Below are 23045 nucleotides of genomic sequence, written 5' to 3' on the forward strand. Positions count from 1 at the left end.
GCCACAAGATGGCCTTGCTGCTTGGTTGACTCTGGAGTACCCCTGTCCTCTCAGTTCCCCAGCTGCCCAGGCTGGCCTGAGGCATAGGCAAGCCTTGGATGGCAGCTGCCTAGGTGCCCAGGGTTGGCCTGAGGCTCAGGTAATCAGGGCCAGTTGAGGCTTGCACTGCCGGCAGTGGCAACAGCAGAGGTGTGATGGGGCGTCACCTTCCCCTGATCACTGAGTTGCCTCCAACTCCTGAGGGCTCCTGGACTGTGAGAGGAGGCAGGCTTGCCCTTCCAGTGCATGAAAATAAAGGACTAGTAATAAATTCTATTTAGCCAATGTTGTAAAAAGAAGCACAATGAAGACAAAGCACATTATAAGAAAAAGCATACTTAAAAAAGTTAATGCTGAATTTATGTTTCCAATAAATGCTTGACATTCTAAGGTGGGATGAGAGAAGGAGGTATATCTTTATAGACACAGAAGTTTGAATTTTTAAAAAAGTTTAAAGGAAGATTTTGTGGTAAAGCACATAAAGTCTTCCAAGTATCTTAGCAAGTTGGCTGTGCCTCATCTGTACATAATTCTGTGACTTTCCACTACCAAGCTCTGCATCTCTGTTCTTGAAAGCTATTTCCCTGAGAATTGGAAAAAGCCAAGCTAGCAGTTCAAAGCAGGCAGGACATGCTAAAAAACAAACAAACAAACAAACAAACAAAACCCCCACAAAAAACCCCCACAAAAACAAAACAACAAAAATTTCTTTTCAGAGAAGCACTCAACCATAACCCAGGGAGTGGATGTCTAAATACTCCAACTCCCTCACTTTTCAGGCGAGATAATTCTCAGGCATCTGATTTGTACCCTCTCCTAGAGTTGCACTGTAGCATTAAGCTTTAGTCATCATCTGTGGTAACTGATTTAATAGGGACCCCTTGTTGGCTTTTCTGTAACCCTTCCCACTTCTCTATCAGTTCTTTCTGCACTTCCTAAATGAAATCTTTGCCTGCACATCTTTGTCTAAAGGACTGCTTTGGAAAAACCTATATTAAGGTTAGCTTTCCACTCAGAGCAATAAACGCTTACACAATATCCTTTGTGATGGTTCTAATACAAGCTTGAGTACATCTATTACCACTTCAGAATAGCCTAACTGTCTTACAGATAGTTTTATTTTTCTTAGTGAGTTGAAAGTTGCCTTTCCTGATCTCCTAACCCCTTGCCTATTCATCTTGGCTCTGCCAAATTTTTCAGGGAATGAGGAGAGAAAAAAAAAACAAAAACAAAAATGATTCTGCAGTAAGAATAATAGATTCTTTAAAATAAGGTGAAGGAATTTCATAAATATGTTTGACAGAATACATGCAGACCTAATCTAAGGTTCCTTATTTTAGCTGGGCATGGAGAAATCCTTCAGCAAATACTGACATCCAACACTATGAAGGCCTGAAAGTATGGCACAGACATATTACACTGATGTTACTTTCCAGTGCTTAGGAGAAATGGAGCAAAAAATCAGGAGCAACACTATAGGCACATAGATATCTACTAATGTATTAAGTATAGATACAAATAATAAACTCAAATTATTAGTCCAAGGCAATACATATAAATTTCAGTAATTACCAAGACCTTGTGAGTGATATGTCTGAAGTATGGAAGTAGAGTAAAATATGTAATATGAGATATGGGAAACTGAATTATAAGGTAAGAAGTTATACAACTGATGTCATAAAATTACAATCCAGAAAACTGAGTGACAAAGAACCATAAAGTGCAATTGTTGGAAGATAAAATAATATCTTTATATGATGGCACAATGGGAATGTCAACTTAATAAACCAGCTGGTTAACTTAAGAGCCCTTCCTAAAACATATCACAAAACTAATGCAAGAACAGGATAAATTAGTATATTCATTACTTTATCTTAGTACATTTTTTTAAAATCTTAAATTCTATTGGGAATAAAATGGGTGTATAAAACAATATTGATGTTGAGAATTTTTGGTTCTTCACAAATTTACGCAAATTTGTTTTTTCACATTACATTTGACCAGAAATTTAGCATCTTATAGAATCTTCATTTATTTTGATGGAATTTTCCTTCCTTTTTGGAAATAGAAGTGACTACAATTCTAGACCAGATTTTTTTGGAAGAACTTCCTAATGTAGTGGGAGTAATGAGAAATTGGGAACCTGTAACCAAGTCACTCTAGGCACAGATAAACATGTACCTTAAACTAGAAAAACAGAAATTTAAAAATACAGAGAAAACAGTTTTTATGGTGACTGTCACCAATAAAGGAACAAGTGGAACTCTGATTGCAAGGAGATAACGTACTTACTATATAATTATACAGATGAAAAAGGGAGGTGGCTAGAGTCCAGTGTGGTCACAGATCTCTCCAATGCATTTAACTTTCAAAAGGACATGTTCAAAAGCTGGGAGGAAGGTCACATGGCCAAGGATGAATACAAAGACTAGATGCCCTTGTAATGATCTTATCAGGAAGGCTACAGTTCAGAATATGCTGTACTTGCCGGATTGCTAAGGAGAATAAAAATATCTTTCAATCATGTAGGAAATAAATGAATAAAGAAGAAACATGCAGTTCCACTGCGTGGAGCTATAGCCTGGTGTTTGCAGCTAAGAAGAAAGTAGCCATATGTAACTCCTGTTTGTCTTTGGGTTTTTTTCCCCCTAAGGAGTTAACACTTCGTTAACTTATACAGAGAGGTGAAATTAACATGAAGAAAGAATTTGTCATGTTAATTTTTAGCAGAAATAACTTTCTTTTGGAAAGAGAACGTTGAAGCCCATAGTAGATGAGGAGAGAGGGGATTATACTGGCTGTGTAAATTGCCTTTCAATTTCAGATAACAAACATATAGTTCTTATTGTATACATTCTTTCAAAGTGCTCTACTTATATTATTTTAAATCTTACAACAATCTTATAAGGTAAATACTATTATTCTCCTCATTTTGTTGAGACCCAGAGAGGTGACCAAGATCCAGCTAGCAAGTGTAGAGCCAAGGGTTGAACACAGTCTGAGTCATGATTATCTTCTCTTGACCATCATATAATGCTGAATTTTAAGTAACTAAAAAATACTGCAGATGTAATTGCAGAACTTTAGCAGCAGGCTTGGAGGAATTAGAGTTTGAAGGGATCTGAGGAATGGATGGGACAAGTCTTGGATTTCATAAAGAGAAAAACAGTTGAACCTCAGTAGTAGGAGCTCCTGGGCCAGGCATGGATTCTGGCAAAGCTGCAGGGTATACTGGAAGCAGATGGATTATGAATGCTTAGAAAAGGAAGCTGTGATCACTGGGAGCCAGCATTGTTTAAAACAAGAATAAATCAGGCCCAATGATTTCATCTTATTATTGAAAGAGACCTCAAGCCTGAGTGCTGAATTTAAATTTCAGCAAAGCATTTGACTGTCTTCATTTATATTCTTCTTTACAAGTTAGAAAGCACAGTGTTATCTGTAGGTAACACCACAGTAACATGGGTAGTTTAGTGAACTTAACCAAAAAGAGTTTGTTAATGAATCACTTTCAGTGCTTAACATTATGTCTGACACATTGGAGAGTGAAGATAAATACATACTGAATGAATAAACCATAAATGAAGCCTCTAGTTCTGTGCTGACCCCTGACTCCTTAATCTTTTTCTTTATAAGTGACAAAGATAAAAGTTGAGAAGGAATACTTATCCAATTTGCTGGTGATGCAAAGTTATGGAGAAGAATTATAACCCTGAATAACTGAATATATTTTTAAAATGATCTCAACATGCTGAAAACAGGCTATCAAGATAAATTTTCTCAGGGGTAAATCTAAAATCTTGCATTTAGGTTAAAAAATCTCAGTTACATTTGCAAGAATATCTTATATGAGGATGATTCATGTGAGAAAAAAACCCACCCAAAACGTAATGGTTTTGATTGGCCACACGTTTACTATGAGATAAGAGTATTTAATAACTGTTCAAGATGCTAAAAATAATCTCAGATCCCATTAATAAAAATGCCTGCTTTACAAATGAAGGTAGACAGTGGTCCTGTGGCATGTGTTAATCAGAGAACATCTGGAGGTCCACTGTCAATTTTGAGAACTACATTTTAGAAAAGAAATATAGACAGAAAGCTTGAGCAATAGTCAGAGGTGACCAAAATGATCAAGTGTCTGTAAGAGAAATGATGGAAGGCCTGGGAAAGATAAATCTTAGAAATAAGATAATATTTATCTCAGGTCAAAATTAGAGAAGGTACCTTTTAGCTTCACATAGCAAATTAGGATGCTGTTTAAGGCAAATGGACTACTCTGAAAACAGTATTCTTACTGTTCTTAGAATCCTCAAACAGGTTTTATTAAGGCTAGCAACCAGGGATGCTATTTCTATGGAGGAAATTACAAATTTGAATGGAAGGCTGGAATAGTTGACTTTATATCATCTTTTAATTCTAAACTTCTGAATCTGTTCACATTATAATACTGACTACCTTCGTCTTCTTCTTCTTCTTCTTCTTTTTTTTTCCCTCCAAACTTTAAAAGGTAAAAAAAAAAAAAAAAAAAAAAATCCGTAGAAAGAAAAGATAGCTGGATAGAGAGATGGATAGATATTTAGGAGCTAGTAAATTATTTTGGATTATATATTCATGAAGAAAGAGTTTTGGCCTAAGTGAACTATTTGTGATCAGCAATAGCTTACTACCACATGACATGCATAATAAAAAAATGTCAGTTTTTACTCCATGTTCAGTGAATTTTTTAAAGTAGCATAGACATTTTGGTTTCTTGAAAATAAAAAGAAAGTATGGAAATCACCCATGTCTTTTTAGCTTCTCCCCCATCTCTCCATGTCATATCATTAAGAGGGCCTGAATCAAGGTCATGAAAACTCAAGCTGTTTGATTTGGAATGAAAGAAAATCAAAGAGAACAGATGATACATGGGATGTGGAAATGGATTTCAAGTTGGACAAAAGCCCAGTTTTTCAGTAATATTGAAGTCGATTATTTTTATTTTTTGTTTAAAAAAAACAGGTTAAATAACCTCAACTTCAACCTATCTAATTGTGATAGGCCAGCTGATCCAGTTGTCATGATCTACCAGCTCTTAAAAAAGTTATCTTGCCCTAGTTGATTTGGCTCAGTGCATGGAGTGTCAGACTGTGGACTGAAGGGTCCTGGGTTCAATTCCAGTCAAGGGCATATGCCTGGGTTGCAGGCTCGATCTCCAGTTGGGGGTGGGCAGAAGGCAACAAATAAATGATTCTCTCTCATCATTGATGTTTCTCTCTCTTTCTCCCTTCCTCTATAAAATCAATAAAATCTATTAAAAATTAAAAAAATTAAAAGTTACCTTGGCCGAAGCCGGTATGGCTCAGAAGTAGAGCGTCGGTCTGCGGACTGTAAAGTCCCAGGTTCAATTCCGGTCAGGGGCATGTACATTGGCTGCAGGCACATCCCCGGTAGGGGGTGTGCAAGAGGCAGCTGGTTGATATTTCTCTCTCATCAACGTTTCTATCTCTCTATCTCTCTCCCTTCCTCTCTGTAGAGAATCAATAAAGTATATTAAAAAAAAAGTTAAAAAAAAAAAAGTTACCTTGGATTTATAACACAGCTAGAGACCCAGTGCACAAAATTAGTGCACTAGGATGGGGGGCCCTCAGCCCATCCTGCCCCTCTCACAGTCCAGAAGCCCTCAGGGGATGTCCTACTGATGTCCTCTGCTGGAGGTGACTGGGCTGATCAGGGGAAGATGCCACCACCCACCCCCATCACCCCACTGCTGCTGCCACTGATAGCCACCACAGTTGCCAAGGTATTTTCGTCAACATGGACTCCAGTCCCTTTACCATAAAAAATGACAACTTTCTTTAGGCATTCTCAAAATGTGTCTTTCATAGGAAATGACATTTCTTTCTTTCCTTTTTTTTTTTTTAAACCTTACTGAGGATATGTTTCCATTGATTTTTAGAGAGCATGGAAGAGAGAGGGAAAGACAGAGAGAAACATCAATGTGAGAGGGACACTTTGATTGGTTGCCTCCTATATAAGCAGCGACCTGAGCCCCAGCCAGGGAGGAGCCTGCAGCCTAGATAAATGCCCTTGATCAGAATTGAACCCAGACCCTGCAGTTGGCAGGCCAAGGCTCTATCCACTAAGCCAAACCGGGTAGGGCAGGGTATGACATTTATTAGCCCCTCCAGCAGCAGACCTTGTTTTTTTTTCTTTAGAAGTGTGGTGGAAAAACCCTAGATCACCTTCTTGGATTCTTATCACTCAAGTTACCAAGAACACTGCAAGTGGCAGAGTACAGGGAGCTTAGCCAATGAGCAGTCAGAGAAGGTGTTTCCTCTGTAGCTCACATGCAGAGGCCCCCTGTGTGTGTCCGCTGGGTTGGGACATGCCTGGAGCCATGCTGGTCATAACTGCTAAGGTTTGGAGCCAGTCATGATTGTAAAGGCGTCCCGGACAAATTTGCATATTACCTCTTTATATATATAGATAGTTTATGGCAATCTAATTTAGGCAGAATAAAAAAGAGATATGGCACTAAATGTTATTCAAGTTTTTGTATCTTGCTACAAAAATGCTATAGTTAATATTTTATGTAATTCTTCCTTTGATAGAGTCACAGTGCAATCTAAGATTTTAAAGTATGAAGCAAACCTATAGTATAGAATTGCTATTTACCTGGTTGGTGTTAGCCAAGGCATGGAGCAAGTTGATGTGATTTTCATCTTCAACAAAGACACGGAACACCTTCTGACTGAATGGTGAGAGAGCAGAAGAAGAAGAGAAAATTTAAAGTTGAGTTATACATTCAAACTTTTTGAGCTACCAAGGAAGAAAGACTGACTTATTTAAGAAGTTACGTACTTACCCTTCAAAGTGCTCACCAGACTGGTGAGCAGATGCTAGGGCCAAAGTTACGAGAACCAAGAGTGCCAACATTGTGCCTGACTAGGTCTTTTGAGTATGTTTCACCTGCTTTTATAATCCAGGGTGTTCTTTGGTTTTTTTCTTCTGATTGCAAATAGGCACTATCAAATTGTGATTAATTATTTTCCTGGCATTGCTACTTTGGTAGGTGTGTAAAGTCTGAGAGGATATCTCTCTCTGCACCTGTGGAAACAGGACTAATAACCTCGACTTCAACCTATCTAATTGGATGTCAGACCTTGAACAGTTTGGAGGTAAATTATTTTTACACAAAATCTATTTTACAGTCTATTTTTTCTTCTTATTTTGAATTGGGAATTACATACAATAAATTCTATTGATTTAAGTGTAAATTTTGATGACTTTGACAAACGTATACACCTATGTAATAACCATCTCTATCAAAGTATACATTTCATCACCCTAAGAAGTTCTTTTGAGTAAATTTTAGTTTGTTTCTCCTTCAGGCAACCACTGTTTAGATTTCTAGCTTCATATATTAGTCTTGACTGTACTAAAACTTCATGTAATTGAGGTAACACCTCAATTATATTCCTTTGTATCCAGCGTCTTTCATTCAAGATAATGGTTTTGAGATTGATTAGTGTTTTTTTTTGTATTATTGGTTTGTTCCCTTGTATGAATACACCACAGTTTATCTATTTTCCCTTTGATGGATATTTTTGTTGTTTTCAATTTTGTGTTATTATGAATAAAATCTCCAGAAAAATTATTATACAAATCTTAAAAAATATATATATTTTATTGATTTTTTACAGAGAGGAAGAAAGAGGGATAGAGCGTTAGAAACATCGATGAAAGAGAATCATCGATCAGCTACCTCTTGCACACCTCCTACTGGGGATGTGCCCGCAACCAAGGTACATGCCCTTGACTGGAATCTAACCCGGGACCCTACTGTCCGCAGGCTGACACTCTATCCACTGAGCCAAACTGGTTTCAGCTATACAAATCTTTTTATTGACATTTGAAAACTTTTTTATTGACATTTGAAGACTTATTAAATTTTAAATAAATTTATTGTTTGCCTTTTAAAATAGTTTTATAACAGGTCTTTATACATTCCATATATAAATCCTCTATTAAAACTATATCTTGCAAATATTTTCTTCCAGTATGTGGCTTTCATTTTCACTTTCTCAATATTATCATTTGATGAGCAGAAGTTTCAAGTTTCAGTTTATCAATGCTTTTATTTTATAATTTATGCCTTTTACATTATTTTCAAGAAATCTTTTACTATTCCAAAGTCTCAAACATATTTGTCTACATTTTTTTAATAGTTTTATAACAGGTCTTTATGTATGGAGTGATGTATGAATCAACTGATTTTTTTTAAACTAATAAATGTCTATTGTTCAGATTATTACAATTGTTCCCCCTTCCTCCTCCCCCAATAGCTCCTCTCCACCTGGTCCCTGCCCCCACCCTCTGCCCTTAACCCCCCCTCCCACTGTCCTCACCATAGGTATACAAATTTTGTCCAAACCCTCACACCCCTTTCCCCCTAAGAATTGTCAGTCCATTCTCTTTTTACGCCACTGATTCTATTATATTCACTAGTTTATTCTGTTAATCAGACTTTATTCACTTGATTTTTAGATTCATTTTAGATATGTATTTGTTGTTCATAATTTTTATCTTTACCCTTTTTTTCTTCTTCCTCTTCTTAAAGAATACCCTTCAGCATTTCATATACTGGTTTGGTGATGATGAATTCCTTTAGCTTTTCTTATCTGTGAAGCTCTTTATCTGACCTTCAATTCTAAATGATAGCTGTGCTGGGTAGAATAATCTTGGTTGTAGGTTCTTCCTATTCATCACTTTGAATATTTCTTGCCACTCCCTTCTGGCCTGAAGCAGACAATCTTATGAGTACTATCTAGTAGATAACTAACTGTTTTTCTCTTGCTGATTTTAATATTTTCTCTTTGTCTTTTGCTCTTGGCATTTTAATTATGATGTGTGTTGGTGTGGTCCTCTTTGGATCTCTTTTGTTTGGGGCTCTCTGTAGTTCCTGGACTTGTAAGGCTATTTCTTTCACCAGGTAGGGGAAGTTTTCTGTCATTATTTCTTCAAATAGTTTTTTTTTTATTTTCTTTATTAATTAAGGTATTACACATGTGTTCTCATCCCTCCATTAACTCCCCAAACTCCCCCTCTCATGCCCTCACCCCCCTTGTGTTCATGTCCATTGGTTAGGCTTATATTCATGCATACAAGTCCTTTGGTTGATCTTTCCTCCTTACCCCACCCTCCCCTATCTTCATTCTGAGATTTGACAGCCTGATCGATGTTACATTGTCTCTGGATCTGTTTCTGTTTATCAGTTTATGTTGTTCATTATATTCCATAAATGAAGGAGATCATGTGGTATTTATATATCTCTGACTGGCTAATTTCACTTAGCATAATGCTCTCTAGTTCCATCCATGCTGTTGCAAATGGTAAGAATTCCTTCTTTTTTACTGAAGCATAATATTCCATTGTGTAGATGTACCAAGTATTTTAATGCACTCATATGCTGATGGGAACTTAGGCTGTTTTCAAATCTTAGCTATGGTTAATTGTGCTGCTATGAACATAGAGATGCACATATCCTTTCTGATTGGCATTTCTAGCTTCTTGGGGTATATTCCTAGAATTGGGATAGCAGGGTTGAATAGGAGTTCCATTTTTATTTTTTGAGGAAACTCCATATTGTTCTCCACAGTGGCTGCACCAGTAGTCTGCATTCCCATCAGCAGTGCAAAAGAGTTCCTTTTTCTCCACATCCTCACCAACACTTGTCATTTGTTGATTTGTTGATGATAGCCACTCTCACAGGTGTGAGATGATACCACATTGTTGTTTTGATTTGAATCTCTCAGATAATTAGTGACTTTGAGCATGTTATCATATGTCTCTTAGCCTTCCTTCTTTCATCCTTCAAAAAGTGTCTATTTAGGTTTGTTGCCCATTTTTTGATTGGATTGTTTATCTTCCTTTTGTTAAGTTGTATGAGTTCCTTGTAAATTTTGGAGATTAAACCCTTATCAGTGATGACATTAGCAAATATGTTCTCCCATGCAGTGGGCTTTCTTGTTTGTTTTGCTGTGAAAAAGCTTTTTATTTTGATGTCCCATTTGTTTATTTTCTCTTTGTTTCCATTATCCTAGGAGCAGTATCAGTGAAGTTCTTTTGGCATATGTCTGAGATTTTGTTGCCTGTGGATTCCTCTAGTATTTTTATGGTTTTCCATCTTATGTTTAAGTACTTTACCTATTTTGAGTTTATTTTTGTGTATAGTATAAGTTGGTGGTCTAGTTTCATTTTTTTGCATGTATCTGTCCAATTTTCTCAATACCATTTGATGAAGAGTCTGTCTTGACTCCATTTTATGTTCATTCTTCCTTTATCAAATATTAATTGGGCATAGTGGCTTGGGTCAATTTTTGGGTTCTCTATTCTATTCTATTCTATTCTATTCTATTCTATTCTATTCTATTCTATTCTATTCTATTCTATTCTATTCTATTCTATTGATCTATATGTATGTTCTTGTGCCAGTATCAGGTTGTTTTAAGAACAGTGGCTTTGTAATAAAGCTTTATATCTGGTATTGATATCCCACCAACTTTATTCTTCTTTCTCAGGATTGCTGCAGCTATTCGGGGTCTTTTTTTTTTTTAGTAACAGATGAATAATTGGAAAGTTCGTTGTAGGTATATAAAATATGCTATTGGTATTTAATGGGGAGTGCATTGAATCTATAGATTGCTTTTTGTAGTATGGACATTTTAATGATCTTGATTCTACCAAACTTCGAGTTGCATGGTCCTGGGCCATGTGCCATGGAAGCTTCGCACCACCTGAGTGTCACTGAAGTGCTCCACACTGAGATGTGTGGTTGCCCAGGGTTGGTGTTACCAGCGTTCAATGTGGTCTCATGAACAACAGAACAACCAGTTGCTATAACATGTGCTGACCACCAGGGAGCACATGCAGAAAATGGCAAGTGTCCACAGCAGGCGGCAGAGCACGGAACATGGCGGGCATTGGCTGAGGTGGGAGGTAGAGCAGGTGAGTGAAGGCACCAGACCAAGGTGGGGCACTGGTCACTGTCATTAGAGCGAGCCTCTAGTGGTTACTGAAAATTCTTTGCTCCCACGCACCACAGTCCCACCCAGTGCATGCATCTCTGCTGGCGCCAGAGCTACCACTAGCACATGATGCCAGCCCCTGTCACTGGCCCTGATGGCTCGGTGCCAACAGCAGCTACAATTGGTGGCTGCTGGCCCTGATTGCCCCTCAGGGCTTCTCCATTTCCCCCTGCTCCTGAAGAGTCATCAGGGCAGCAGCCACCACTCCCACCTGCTGAAGGCCCTGACTCTGCTCGTACCTGCTGCTGACACTGGCCCCAATTACTCTGCACCATCAGTGGGTGTGAGTGGGGCTGGCACCATCAGAGTGTGGGAGTGGCAGCAGCAGGAGTGGGGTTGCCAGTAGACAGGGGACCAGAGGCCACGGCAGGGGAGGAGAGCAGCCGGATAGGGGCATGGAGTATGAGCCAAGACCTGCCCCTGTGTCCACCATAGCCTCACAGCAGCATAAGCTTTATATTTGTATCAGTCCTTTTACACCCCAGTCTCATAGGATGCTGTAAAGTGGGCTCGGGTGGTGGATGTTTGGTATTCAGGTTTATGTCATGAGTGAGGTATACCAAGTTTAGGAAATTCCCAATTTTAGGAGGGTGCTGCTAGCAAATCTGCCCAATCTTTGCTACAGAGAAGACATTAGCTTTGTTATCCTGGAGTGCAAATAGGACTTTCCTTTGCTCAACAGGAAGATGCTGTTTCTATCTTCCAAGCTGTTTTCTATACACATATCTTTGAAAAGATAGTTTAAAATAAAAGTTGTCCAAGATATGCAGAAACGGAAGTTCCATGAAAAATTGTCTCTCAACAATACCTACCCCTTTCTATATACTCTTGACTTCTGGTGAATTTTCTCAAGAGTAGACTACTCTCTTTGTCATTCTGATAATCCTGACAAGACCAAATCCATTCAATTTACCCAATGTGCCATTTAATTAAGAAGAATATCAGCAGGACTCTAAGAAGCATGAAATCAATCTGTTGCATTGATCTCTGCCATGCTTTCTCAGGATACTAGACCCAACCAGCTGAACAAATTCCATAAACCATCAGTGTCTGCTTTGGAAAGCCAGGCAGCTTTCCTCTTAAATTTTAATATTGACTATTCCTCTTCACCTGTGGCAATAATATGGGTACAATAGGATTTATTAGCTATTACACAAACTTTACCATAGACTACAAGGAAGGAATCTAGGGCAATTCTATCATGGAAAACAATCCTGGTCTCAACTCACTAAATAAAATAGAGAAGTCATTTATGTAACTGTAAGTTCAGCAATAGTGCTGGCTTCACAGATTCAGTTAATGATGTTTGTTAATCCTGGGTCTCTGTTTTCAGTAAATTCTGCCATGTGATAATAGAATGGCCACTATTGGTCCAGTTTTACATCCTACTGTGTTGGCAATCTTATTGGAAAGCTAATTTCTTCTTCCCCAAATTTCTATCCCAAAATTTTGGATTGAATCTCAGTGGACTGAGTTGGCACATGTGCTTCCATATCTTTCAAGCAGTTCTGTGGTCAGGATGATGAGATGTCCAGATGTCCGGGTATAAGTCATATGACTAACCCTAGGCCCTTCGCATAAGCCCCACACAAAATTTTTATTAGAGCTATTACTGCTGCTCTTGCCACCTTCCCCAGGAGGGGTCTTGAGCAGTTTTCACTTGTGTTTATCATGGAATCCTGGTCCGTCATGGTCATAAATCAGTGTCCTAACTACAAGAGAGACTTGGGAAGTGGGAGTCTGACTTTTACCTTAGAGAATGGGAATGGTCTCTGCCTATTATGGCTCTTTAACTAGAACATTTTGAAGTCTTAGAGAAGGTGGTCAGATCTGGATGAAAAAAAATGACAAAAATACACTGAAGGAGGACATAATCATTTGAGGGTGACTTGGTGCTATACTTGGAAGTGTAAATATGTTAGCAAGTTTATTTTAATGGATACCATTTAAATCCAAGTGGAGAACAATTGGAATTTCCAGTTAGAAAGTAAAATTTGTGTGTGTGTGTATGTGTGTGTGTGTGTTTTTAGTTGCAATAATTTTTTTCATATATATTGAAATTTCTGCTTCCCATCTCATATTTATATATTTAATTTCTTCTTTTTTTATGCAGAACTTTGGCTATTAATAAGCCAAGAGGCATCTTTGTGTCTGTTTGTGGTTAATGTAACAGTGTGAGATTTTGAAGAATCTGTAAACTGCCCCACGATGTTATGATTTGTCCTATGTGATGTCTCAGTTTCTGGTAAAGCATTTCCTAAACATATTCCATGGTGTTAAATAGGAAAGGGTGCTGAGGTCAAATGTCTCTGCTTTAAACTAAAACAAATAAGCTCTTACAGTGGAGGGCTTTTTAGAGTCTTTAATGTATAATATATTGTAAATCTTCAAAAAGGGACTGTGATACAGCATCTTCCAAATATAACCCATAGTAGAGTGCCATGTTAGTTATGTTCTGCTAAAATGAGAGGACTTAGGATCATTGCTACACTCCAGTGTGTTTGGCTGTGAAAAATTTTCTTCAAAAGTATCACTTAGGCAGACTGATTTTGGGAACATATCTTGGAAAACTGATTGAGTTCACAAATAGAATCACATTAACTTAAAAGTTTGGCCCTTTGGATTCTTGGTATGTTTTGTTCAAGGTTAGAGAGTTCATTTTGACTTCAATGATAAGGTCACTGAGTTAAGTGCTATGGAGTTTTCAGAGATAAAACATACCATATTTCTGCTCTTCAAGCTCTGCTGTGCCAGGTGAATAATAGTCAGGCATAAATATTAAAGGAGTAGTTTTCTTGACATATTTTTGTTTTGTTTTAGAGAATGGGTTTAACAATTATGTCAATCGATGATTTTGGGTAAACCATTCCCTCAACCTAATTGCGATCTCAAAGTGATGAGAGAGAAATAGTAAATGCAAGAGAGAAATAGAGGGCTCTTTTTCACTATAGGAGAAGATGATACAAGGAGAGAGAGATAAATCAGGGAATGTGTAACTTCTCTTAAATTAGAAGAAACTGTTCCAATGACTTGGAGGAGTTAAAGTGTTTTGTACATATATTTCTGTCTATTGCATATTGAATAGAAAAATTTATATAAAAAAGACCCTCTCAAAAAATCCTGGGTAGTCATCTCTATCATTGTCATATCCTATTATCAACTGCTAGATCATTTACAATTGACCTAGTGATCTCATTTCTGGGAATATATCTTAAAACCTCAAAACACCAATCAGAAAGGATGTCTACATACCTATGTTCATGGCAGTGTTATTTACAATAGATAAGATTTGGAAACAGCCCAAGTGTCCATCCATAGATAAATGAATAAAAAAGCTGGGGGGTATTTACACTATGGAATACTATGCAGCTGTAAAAAAGAAGGATCCCTTTCCCTTCAGACAGGAGGGATAGACCTGGAAAATATCATGCTAAATGAAATAAGCTAAACTGACAAAGACAAAAATCACATGACCTCACTTATTTGTGAAAGTAATGAACAAAATGAATTGACCAACAAAGTAAGACCCGAAGCAAGGAGGCATGAAATAGACTGACATGCTTCGATGTAGGGTTGGGGACACACAAGAAGAGATAAACAAAAAAACTAATATATTTATATGCATTGGCTTTGGATATGAGCAATATGGTAGTGAAGACCTTGGTGGAGGGAAGGTAAGGGCTGAGAAGAGGAGGGGAAAGGGGGGGAATATATGTAATACTACTACTAATAAAAATATATTTAAAAATAACACATATGTAATACCTTAATCAATAAAGAAATTAAAAAAAATAAAAATAGAAGAGAAAAGAACACCGTTGCTTCAATTCTGATGTTAAAATAAAAAGGTTTTAGATGATAGAAGAAGAAAGCTCCTAAATGGAAAGTTACTTAAAAAAAAAAAAAAAAAATATATATATATATATATATATATATACACACACACATATATATACACATATATATGTATATTATTGATTTTTTAAAGAGAGGAATTGAGAGGGATAGAGAGTTAGAAACATAGATGAGAGAGACATTGATCAGCTGTATCCTGTACAACCCTACTGGGGATATGCCCGCAACCAAGGTACGTGCCTTTGACCGGAATCAAACCTGGGAGTCTTTGTCCACAGGCTGATGCTCTAGCCACTGAGCCAAAATGGTTGATCTCAGACATCTAGAGGATATTATGAACAACATAAACAGACCCAGAGAAAGAGAACCAGAGATCAGACTCTCAAACCTCAGAGGGAAAGTAAGGGAGGAGGGGGGTAAGGGGAAGAGATCAACCAAAGGACTTATGTGCATATATATGGGCCTAGCCAGTGGCCATGGACAACGGGGTTTGGGGGGGACATATCTAGGGAGGGGTTTGGGATGGGAATGGGGGAATAAGGACAATTATGTGAGACCATAATCAATAAAAAACAAACAAACAAAAAAAATCCAACAAAAACAAAAACAAAAACGGTTTCGGCTGGAAAGTTACTTCTGAAAAGAGTTAGCTTTTGTTTTAGTTTGCATCTACTCAAATAAACTAATTGATTCAGTCAATTCAGTGAAAATACTGTTCAAACCTTTATTTTAACTGAACTATCAAGCTGTTTATGAGGCAGCTAGTTTTCCTGTAAGTTGATGGGTGTAACTGATTGATGACCCAATCTAATGGTATTGCTCCAAAAAAGTGCAAAAACAACCTAAAAATGTTACCAGGTGCACCAGTGGCCTGTTAGCTTTATGTAATTATATTTATATTATAATAAAGTACCTTTTTATGAATATGAAGAGGGAGGTTAGTAAATATTTTCTTAGCTGGATTTTCTCTCTTGCAATTACTTGCATATATATATCTCCATCATGATTAATGGGCATAGTCTGCACATCTCTGGTGGGAATGTTTATTAAGAACTGCAGACCAGTATTTTTGAAAGCTGGGAGATAAATAGGACAATTTCATCTCATCAATCTTACAACCTGACTCATCAATTTGAGGTTCCTTATTGAAACAAGGAAAACAACTTTAATCATGCAAATATTTGGAAACTGCAAGCATATTTCTATTTGGAATTTGAGAGATAATTAAAATGGACAAGTTATGATTGATTAACTCATGAAGAATGGGTTAGTTAAAAGGCAGTTGGTTCTCTTTCCAGTCTGTATCAATACTTCATCAACAAGAATTAAGAAAACAGCATAACAAGGCTCCAGCTCCTTACTGAGGGCAATTAATCAGAACAGAGGCAGGGTGAGATAAGTTGGAATGGTGACAAATAAATCAACCTGTTTTTGTACCTACATTTATCTTTGTTAATTCTTATATGCCACCTTAATATTTTGATCTTTGATTTGTGTATGAGATGATGGATGTTAGGAAAAATATTCCCACATATTTTGATTTATTATATGAATAAATTATATTATATTTCCATATTAATATCTTTATGAGAAATAATTATTTCACTCTAATTTGTGAAGAACTGGGAACTATTTTCATTCTTAAAATGCTGTAACAGAACCTTAAATCTCCTTAAAACCTTTTGAAGAAAAAGGCAGAGATTTCATAAATAAATAAATGTTAATAATATAAAATGTTATATGGGTAGATAAATAAAAGTGTAGAATCAATTTTAAAAAAAAAGTCAATGTTTTCTGGCAACCTGTTTACTTCTTACCTGATAAGAATCTTAATAAGGTCTTAATAGCTCCAGTTCAATTTCAATTTATTCTTAAAATTAGTTTGGAAGGGCAACCTCCAAGCACACAGGTAATGCAGCTGATGCTGCCTTTTGGCAATCTGGTTCTAACCACCAGGTGGGTGTTTTAAGTCAATGGGATGCTTGCGTTTCTATTTTGTTAGTATGAGGAATGTTATAGGCTAATCCTATGATAACCACTCTGGTTGACACTTGAGAGTAACAGGTAGAGAAACTGGAGTCTTTTGAAAAATGGACATTTGAGTCCTGAGAAAAATATTCAGTACGTTGAATGTTAGCACTTCAATTTTTACCTATTAGGAGCGATATATTTTAATATTGGAATGCTGTAAATCCCTTTGGAGGACTAGGTATTATATCATGATTTTTTAAATAATAAAATTCCTCCAAAGAACTCTGAGAATTAAATAGCTAAACAGACACCTTGATTAAAATTTAAAAGAAGATTTCAAAATCTTTGTTTAGTTTCCTTTTGGTCTCCAAATGCAAGGAGGGTTGAACTTGCTTCACAATTAATGATCTAATTTTGCAACACTGCATGCTGCTCCCAAGATTGATCTGACTTGGAGGCAAGTCTGTTAAACATGATATCAGAAGGAATTATTTTGACAACTGCCAGAAGCAGTAACATCAGACTCAAGAATTTTCATTTCAGGATGTGGTAGTCTAGAATATTGGTCTGATGTTTACATGCTAATGGACAATCAAATACAATGTTCAAGAGAAGAACCATAAGGAAAAGTGATCACACCATCAATGGAACAAAACACCAGTTTTCTCAGGGAACATTGGAGGTAAGGCTGAAACACACAAAAATCCCCTCTAGTTTCAAATTAGACCAGCAGAATCAAAGGCACATTCTTCCTCTTGATTGTCTCTGGTATTGCTTTACTGTCATGAGTAGTGATTCCAAACCACATGAAATGCCATGCCTAATACATAAGGCATGGACTATTGATGAGACCCTCTTAATCTGAGGAAAATGCCTCTTGATGGGCTACAGTTTTCATTCTCTGGATTAATGAACCAACGTCAGAGCCTGGTGTTGTGTTTTTTAACAGTGGCAGATAAACATTCAGTACCTACATTTCAGAGTGGTAACACAAGGATAAATCAAATAGCAAATTAAATTTATGTATGCCATCTGCTGCCTTGATTTTATGAATTCCAGTCCCTAGGACATTGACTGGGCATGGATGTATAAACCATTGTTTTTTATTATTGGACTTACAGCAAACATTGGACAAATGTTTACCCATGCTACTAGTCTTCTTGGAAAGAGTAAAATTCAGCAAAAGTGAATATTTTTGGTTATTGTTAAGTTTTTTTTTTTAATAAAAACAAACCACAACAGAATAAAAAACAGCATGTACTCATTTCTCTGACTGCAACATCTCAATTGGCTGTAGAAATTCATTCACAAGGGGTAAATAGTTTAATGTGTAATTCTAAGTGGAAGTGTAAAAAAAAAAATAGGTTTTCATGATTTTATTCTCTTCCTCTGGTAAAAGATCATTATTTCTCCCTGGCCCCTAATGGTTAAGTCTTTTAAACTTTTCCATTTCCAGAAAAATTCTTGTTTTCTTCTGATGGTGTGTCTTTATTTCACAGTGATTTTTTTTGTGTAAATTAATATGTTTTCCTAGTGTTTCTAAGGAAATTTTATTATTCTTTCTTTAAACAAATCTTAAAAAGTCTCTGTTTTCAAAGGGTCTATTTTCTTTGAATAGTTGAATGTAAAGTGTGAAATTACATTTTGGTGCTATCATTTGCAGGCTTTTTTATTTCTCAATGACTGTTGCCAGTCTGGTTCTTTACGGCATTTTCTCACATGTAGGGTTACCAGGACTGGAAAAAGCTGATTTTCAAAGACTTCTGTAGATTTTTAGCTAAGACTATAAAATGAGTTCTCTATTTCTGAGAATAATAAAAGTCTTAATGATATGTGCATCCAACAGATGGGACAGAGGGCTGTTTTGGCAGTGGGCAGTTGAAATCTGCCCTCAGTTGTTTGTATAAGGCTCTCAGTAAAGTCAATAAAAGGCAATTTTCACACACAATGTAGTTCAGTATAAAATATGGGGAAGAGTAGTTGGTTTAAGTCCAATGGGCATAAGGGTGGCAGTTGGTAGAAGTTTTGTTTCATGGAAAATTATAACTGGCAGACTGACAAGTTGATCAAGAGAAATACAGAACTAAGTTACAAATTGTGGATGATGGCAGAACTTTCCTTCAGAGTCAGAGCAAAGGACACAGCTGAAGCAATGATCCTAACATCTTTGGCATAAGCCTTGATGATAAAAAACAAACAAACAAACAAAAAACCCCCCACAAAAACCAACACCCCCCCAAAAAAAAATCCACCAGAACTCTCTTTTTGTTCCCAGTCTTCTTTATTTTTCAGAATCTCACTCATACCCATGTTAGAAACCACTCATTTGATTATGTTTCTACTTAGCATTTTGTCCAATAAACAAAATGTTTACATATGTCAATATTGCATTGTAGGAACATCATAATGCTCATCAGTCACATCCAGAACCAACACTGCAGCCATGTGGGGTCAGGTATGTGGTGTAGATCTCCTGAGGGAAAGAGAGCTCTGCACCAAATGCATTATTCCTGGTTATTATGAGGGAATATCATGTTTAATGCAGATAAGGCTTTAATGGGGCTGAGAAACTATGTGGAAAACAGGTTTATAAGTGAAAATTATGTATAGAAACCATTAGTGACTTTACTCTTTCATGCGCTTATTAAATGATTTGTTAATGATTTATACAGATCAATAGCTTACATGTATTTTGGGAATTTAAAAAAGTGAACAATGGTTTTTACATGCATTATTTTATCTGATGCTAGTGATTTCTGAATATGGAAGTGTACACACGGCAGCCAGCAGAACTGTTCATGTTCTGGTTCTTACTGTTAAATCTTGAAAAGAGGTACTGCAACTATATATGCCAAGAATACATGACAAATGAGATATGAGTTTATAGTCATGGAATTAGTAACATTTGTTAGACTACTGCAGGTTTTCTCAATCATAATACTATTGACATTTTGGACTGAGCAAGTCTTTGTTGTGGGGGCTGTTCTGTGCAGTGTAGGGTGTTTAGCAGTGTCAGTGGACTCTGCCAATCAGGCACCGGTAGTAATCCCCCTTGCCCCATCAGAATTATGATAAATAAAAATGTCTTTAGGAATTGTCAAATATCCCCTCAGGGCTAAATTTCTCCTGTTAAGAATCATCGTCTACTGATAGGATTAGGTAGCTTCCAACCAAGCTTACAGTAGGACTGTGGACACAGATAGAGAAAGGTATACATATAGTATGTTTAGATTAGAGATTTGTCATGTTTTGTTTTGTTTTTAAATTCTCACCCAAGGATATTTTCACACTGATTCAAGAGAGATTGGAAGTTAGAGGGAAAGAAAGAGAGAAATATCAATGAGAGAGAAACACATTGATTGTTACCTCCTGCACAAACCCTGACCAGGGCCCAGGAGAAGAGGAGCCTACAACCAAGGTACGTGTCCTTGACCAGAATGGAACCTGGGACTTTTGTCTGTAGGCTGATGCCCTTTCTATGAGCCAAACCAGCCAGCGCTGTCATGTTGTTTTAATGACACCATCAGTAGCCCTAAGAACCTATGAAAGCATTAAACTCCAAGACAACATCAGCTACAATGAGGAGCTTACCACATGGCAGTATGAAACTGAAGCTCACGCCAACAGATCATTCTCTGGGACTGTGCAGAGCAGAGAGGTTGGTAGCAGCACAGGCAGCTGTGGTTTCCTGAGGTGAGGTGGGCTAACTGTATCCAGGGCTGAAGCATGGCCAAAGGAGTGGAAGCTGAGATGTGACAAGACAGAAAGAAATGGCAACTGCCTGCAAAGATGGTGGCAATTACTGAGTGGAAAACTTTTCTTGAATAGAAGGTAACTTGATTCTTAAAAACTCCTTGGCATTTGTTCCTTCTGAACATCGGCTAGTACTTCCAGTCCCCTAGGGAAACCGAGTTTGTGTGCAGTCCAACTGGGCCTAGAGGCAAGGCCACAGGAAGTGGGTCTGGATACGCTCTTCTTTTTTGGGTTAAATCTCCTCTATCCTTTCCAGGTAAAGACAGGCTGGGCATCTGGGGACTGCACACTTATGTTTTTTTGTTGTAGTTTTTGGTACTATCTCCCCAAAGTGCAGTGAAGAAGAGAGACCCATTTCTTGTTAATTCTTCTGTCTTTGTGATCCAGCTGAATTGGATTAAAAAATCTGAAATGAATTTTGTTTTCCTTGACATATTCCCATAGATCATAACACATTTAGGACTTTGTCCTGCCTAATATCATTAGTAAAAATCTGTGCAAGCACTAGAAATTTTTCATGTGTTTTTTTCTTTCACCTTTAACACATATTTTTAAAAGAAAACTTTTTTTTTAAAGAATTCTAAAGAGTCAATGTCATTTGCTAATTTCTGAGTTATAGAATTCCTAAAAATATGTAACTGCATGCTAGATGATTCAAAAGAGGGCAATTTCAAGGCAAAAGTGAATGGTTTATTTTCATTTGAAATGACTGCACTTCAGTGAGAGTTTGGATGTGGGTGCTGAGTACATTTCAGAGCGAGGGGATTATGGGTAATTGTTGACAGCTTGATTAATTGCTCAGATCTTTTTGATAACAGACTGTTTCTGGTTGGTTTTGGTCTTTCCAAATGCCAGAACTGCTCTAACAGAGCACTTTCAAGCATTTATGCCTTTGCTCATTCTCTTCCAGCTGCTTAAGTATCTTCCTTTCTGAAGTCCAGCAGAGGAAACCCATCATCCTCACTAAACCAAAGGCACAGTACTCCACCTCCACAATCTAATGTGTCTCAATTTGTTATAAGTTTTTACAGTCATTAACATAACATAATTAAATTGGGACTTTTAAAATTAATTAGTGATATATAAAGTAATATATTGATAATTGATGGCAATTTAGATTTGAAGAAATACAGTAGATGAATCTGTACTTTCAATGTGTTATTCAGTGGAAATGGATAGGCAGTTAGAAGTGATGGTCTGGTTCTTTAGAGAGATGAAGGTGTAAAATATATTCACCCATCCCAAGTTCCCCAAAATATCAATTCATTACAGCATTAATGCCTAAAAGCATACTACTGAGAGGTCATGTAAAGTAAGGATTATAAGAAACCAATGCGGAAGTAAATTTACAGAGCTGTGTAACTATCACCAAAGTCTAATTTTAGAAACTTTCTCTTACCCCAACTAGATCTGCCAGGCCCCTTTGCAGTCAATCCTTGCTTCCATTTTTAGTTCTAGGTAATCACTGATCTGTTTTCTTTATCTATACAGTTTTATGTTTTTAGCATCTCATATAAATGGAATGTTATATTATATCAGGGGCCCCGTGCATGAAATTCATGCACTGGGGAAGGGTCCCTCAGCCCAGCCTGCCCCCTCTCACATACTGGGAGGCCTCAGGGGATGTCCTACTGATGGCTTAGGCCCACTCCCCAATGGGCTTGGGAAAGGGGGCCTAAGATGCAGTCTGGATTCCCCTTGTGGGAGGTGACTGGGCTGATCAGGGGAAGGTGCCAGCCTCATCACCTCACTGCTGCAGCCACTGCCAGTCACCGCAGCTGCCAAGGTATTTTCATCAACATGGACTTCAGTTCCTTCATGAAAAAATGACAACTTTTTTTAGACATTTTCAAGATTTGTCTTTCATAGGATATGATATTTCTTTCTTTATTTTTCTTTTTATCCTCACCTGAGGATATGTTTCCATTGATTTTTTTCCCCTTCCCTCTGATCCCAGGCTTGGTCCCTGCCCAAGCTAAAAGACTCTGCCCCAGGCTTTAGGCTTGGGAAGGGGGATCCCCCTAAGACCTCCCATCTAAAGCCTCTGCCCCATAAGAAAAAATATCCTATAAGTAAATTACATCTAGAAAATTTGTACTTTAGAAAATTAATTGTAATGCTAACATCAAGACACCCATAAAAAACACACATGGTGTCAAAACAAGCCAGAGGAAAATCATTTGGGCAAAAAATGAAAAAGAATCTCAAGTCAAATTTATAGAAAATATTCCTTTATTAACTTTTGGTTGAGAATATGTTTGTGTATTTTCAGAAAACAACTCTGGATTGACAGGACTACTCCATCCATGAAGCCAGAAGAGAAGCAGTCCAGAGATGGAAGACACTGATGTTGCCTTG

General features: G+C 37.2%; 1 protein-coding gene across 1 annotated transcript in view; it reads right to left on the reverse strand.

Annotated features, from left to right (window-relative positions):
* The window catches only part of CPB1 (carboxypeptidase B1), a 39529-nt gene extending 32486 nt beyond the window's left edge, over nucleotides 1-7043 (reverse strand). The window contains exons 1-2 of the mRNA XM_084875958.1: nucleotides 6887-7043; nucleotides 6697-6772 (exon numbers count right to left, since the gene is read on the reverse strand). Of these exons, the coding sequence (XP_084732084.1) occupies nucleotides 6697-6772; nucleotides 6887-6957 (147 nt within the window). The 5' untranslated portion in view covers nucleotides 6958-7043. The remainder of the gene's footprint in view (nucleotides 1-6696; nucleotides 6773-6886) is intronic.
* Between the last annotated feature and the right edge of the window lie 16002 nt (nucleotides 7044-23045).

Source organism: Pipistrellus hanaki, assembly GCF_964339955.1.
Source record: "Pipistrellus hanaki genome assembly, chromosome: 2".
NCBI classification, from domain to species: domain Eukaryota; kingdom Metazoa; phylum Chordata; class Mammalia; order Chiroptera; family Vespertilionidae; genus Pipistrellus; species Pipistrellus hanaki.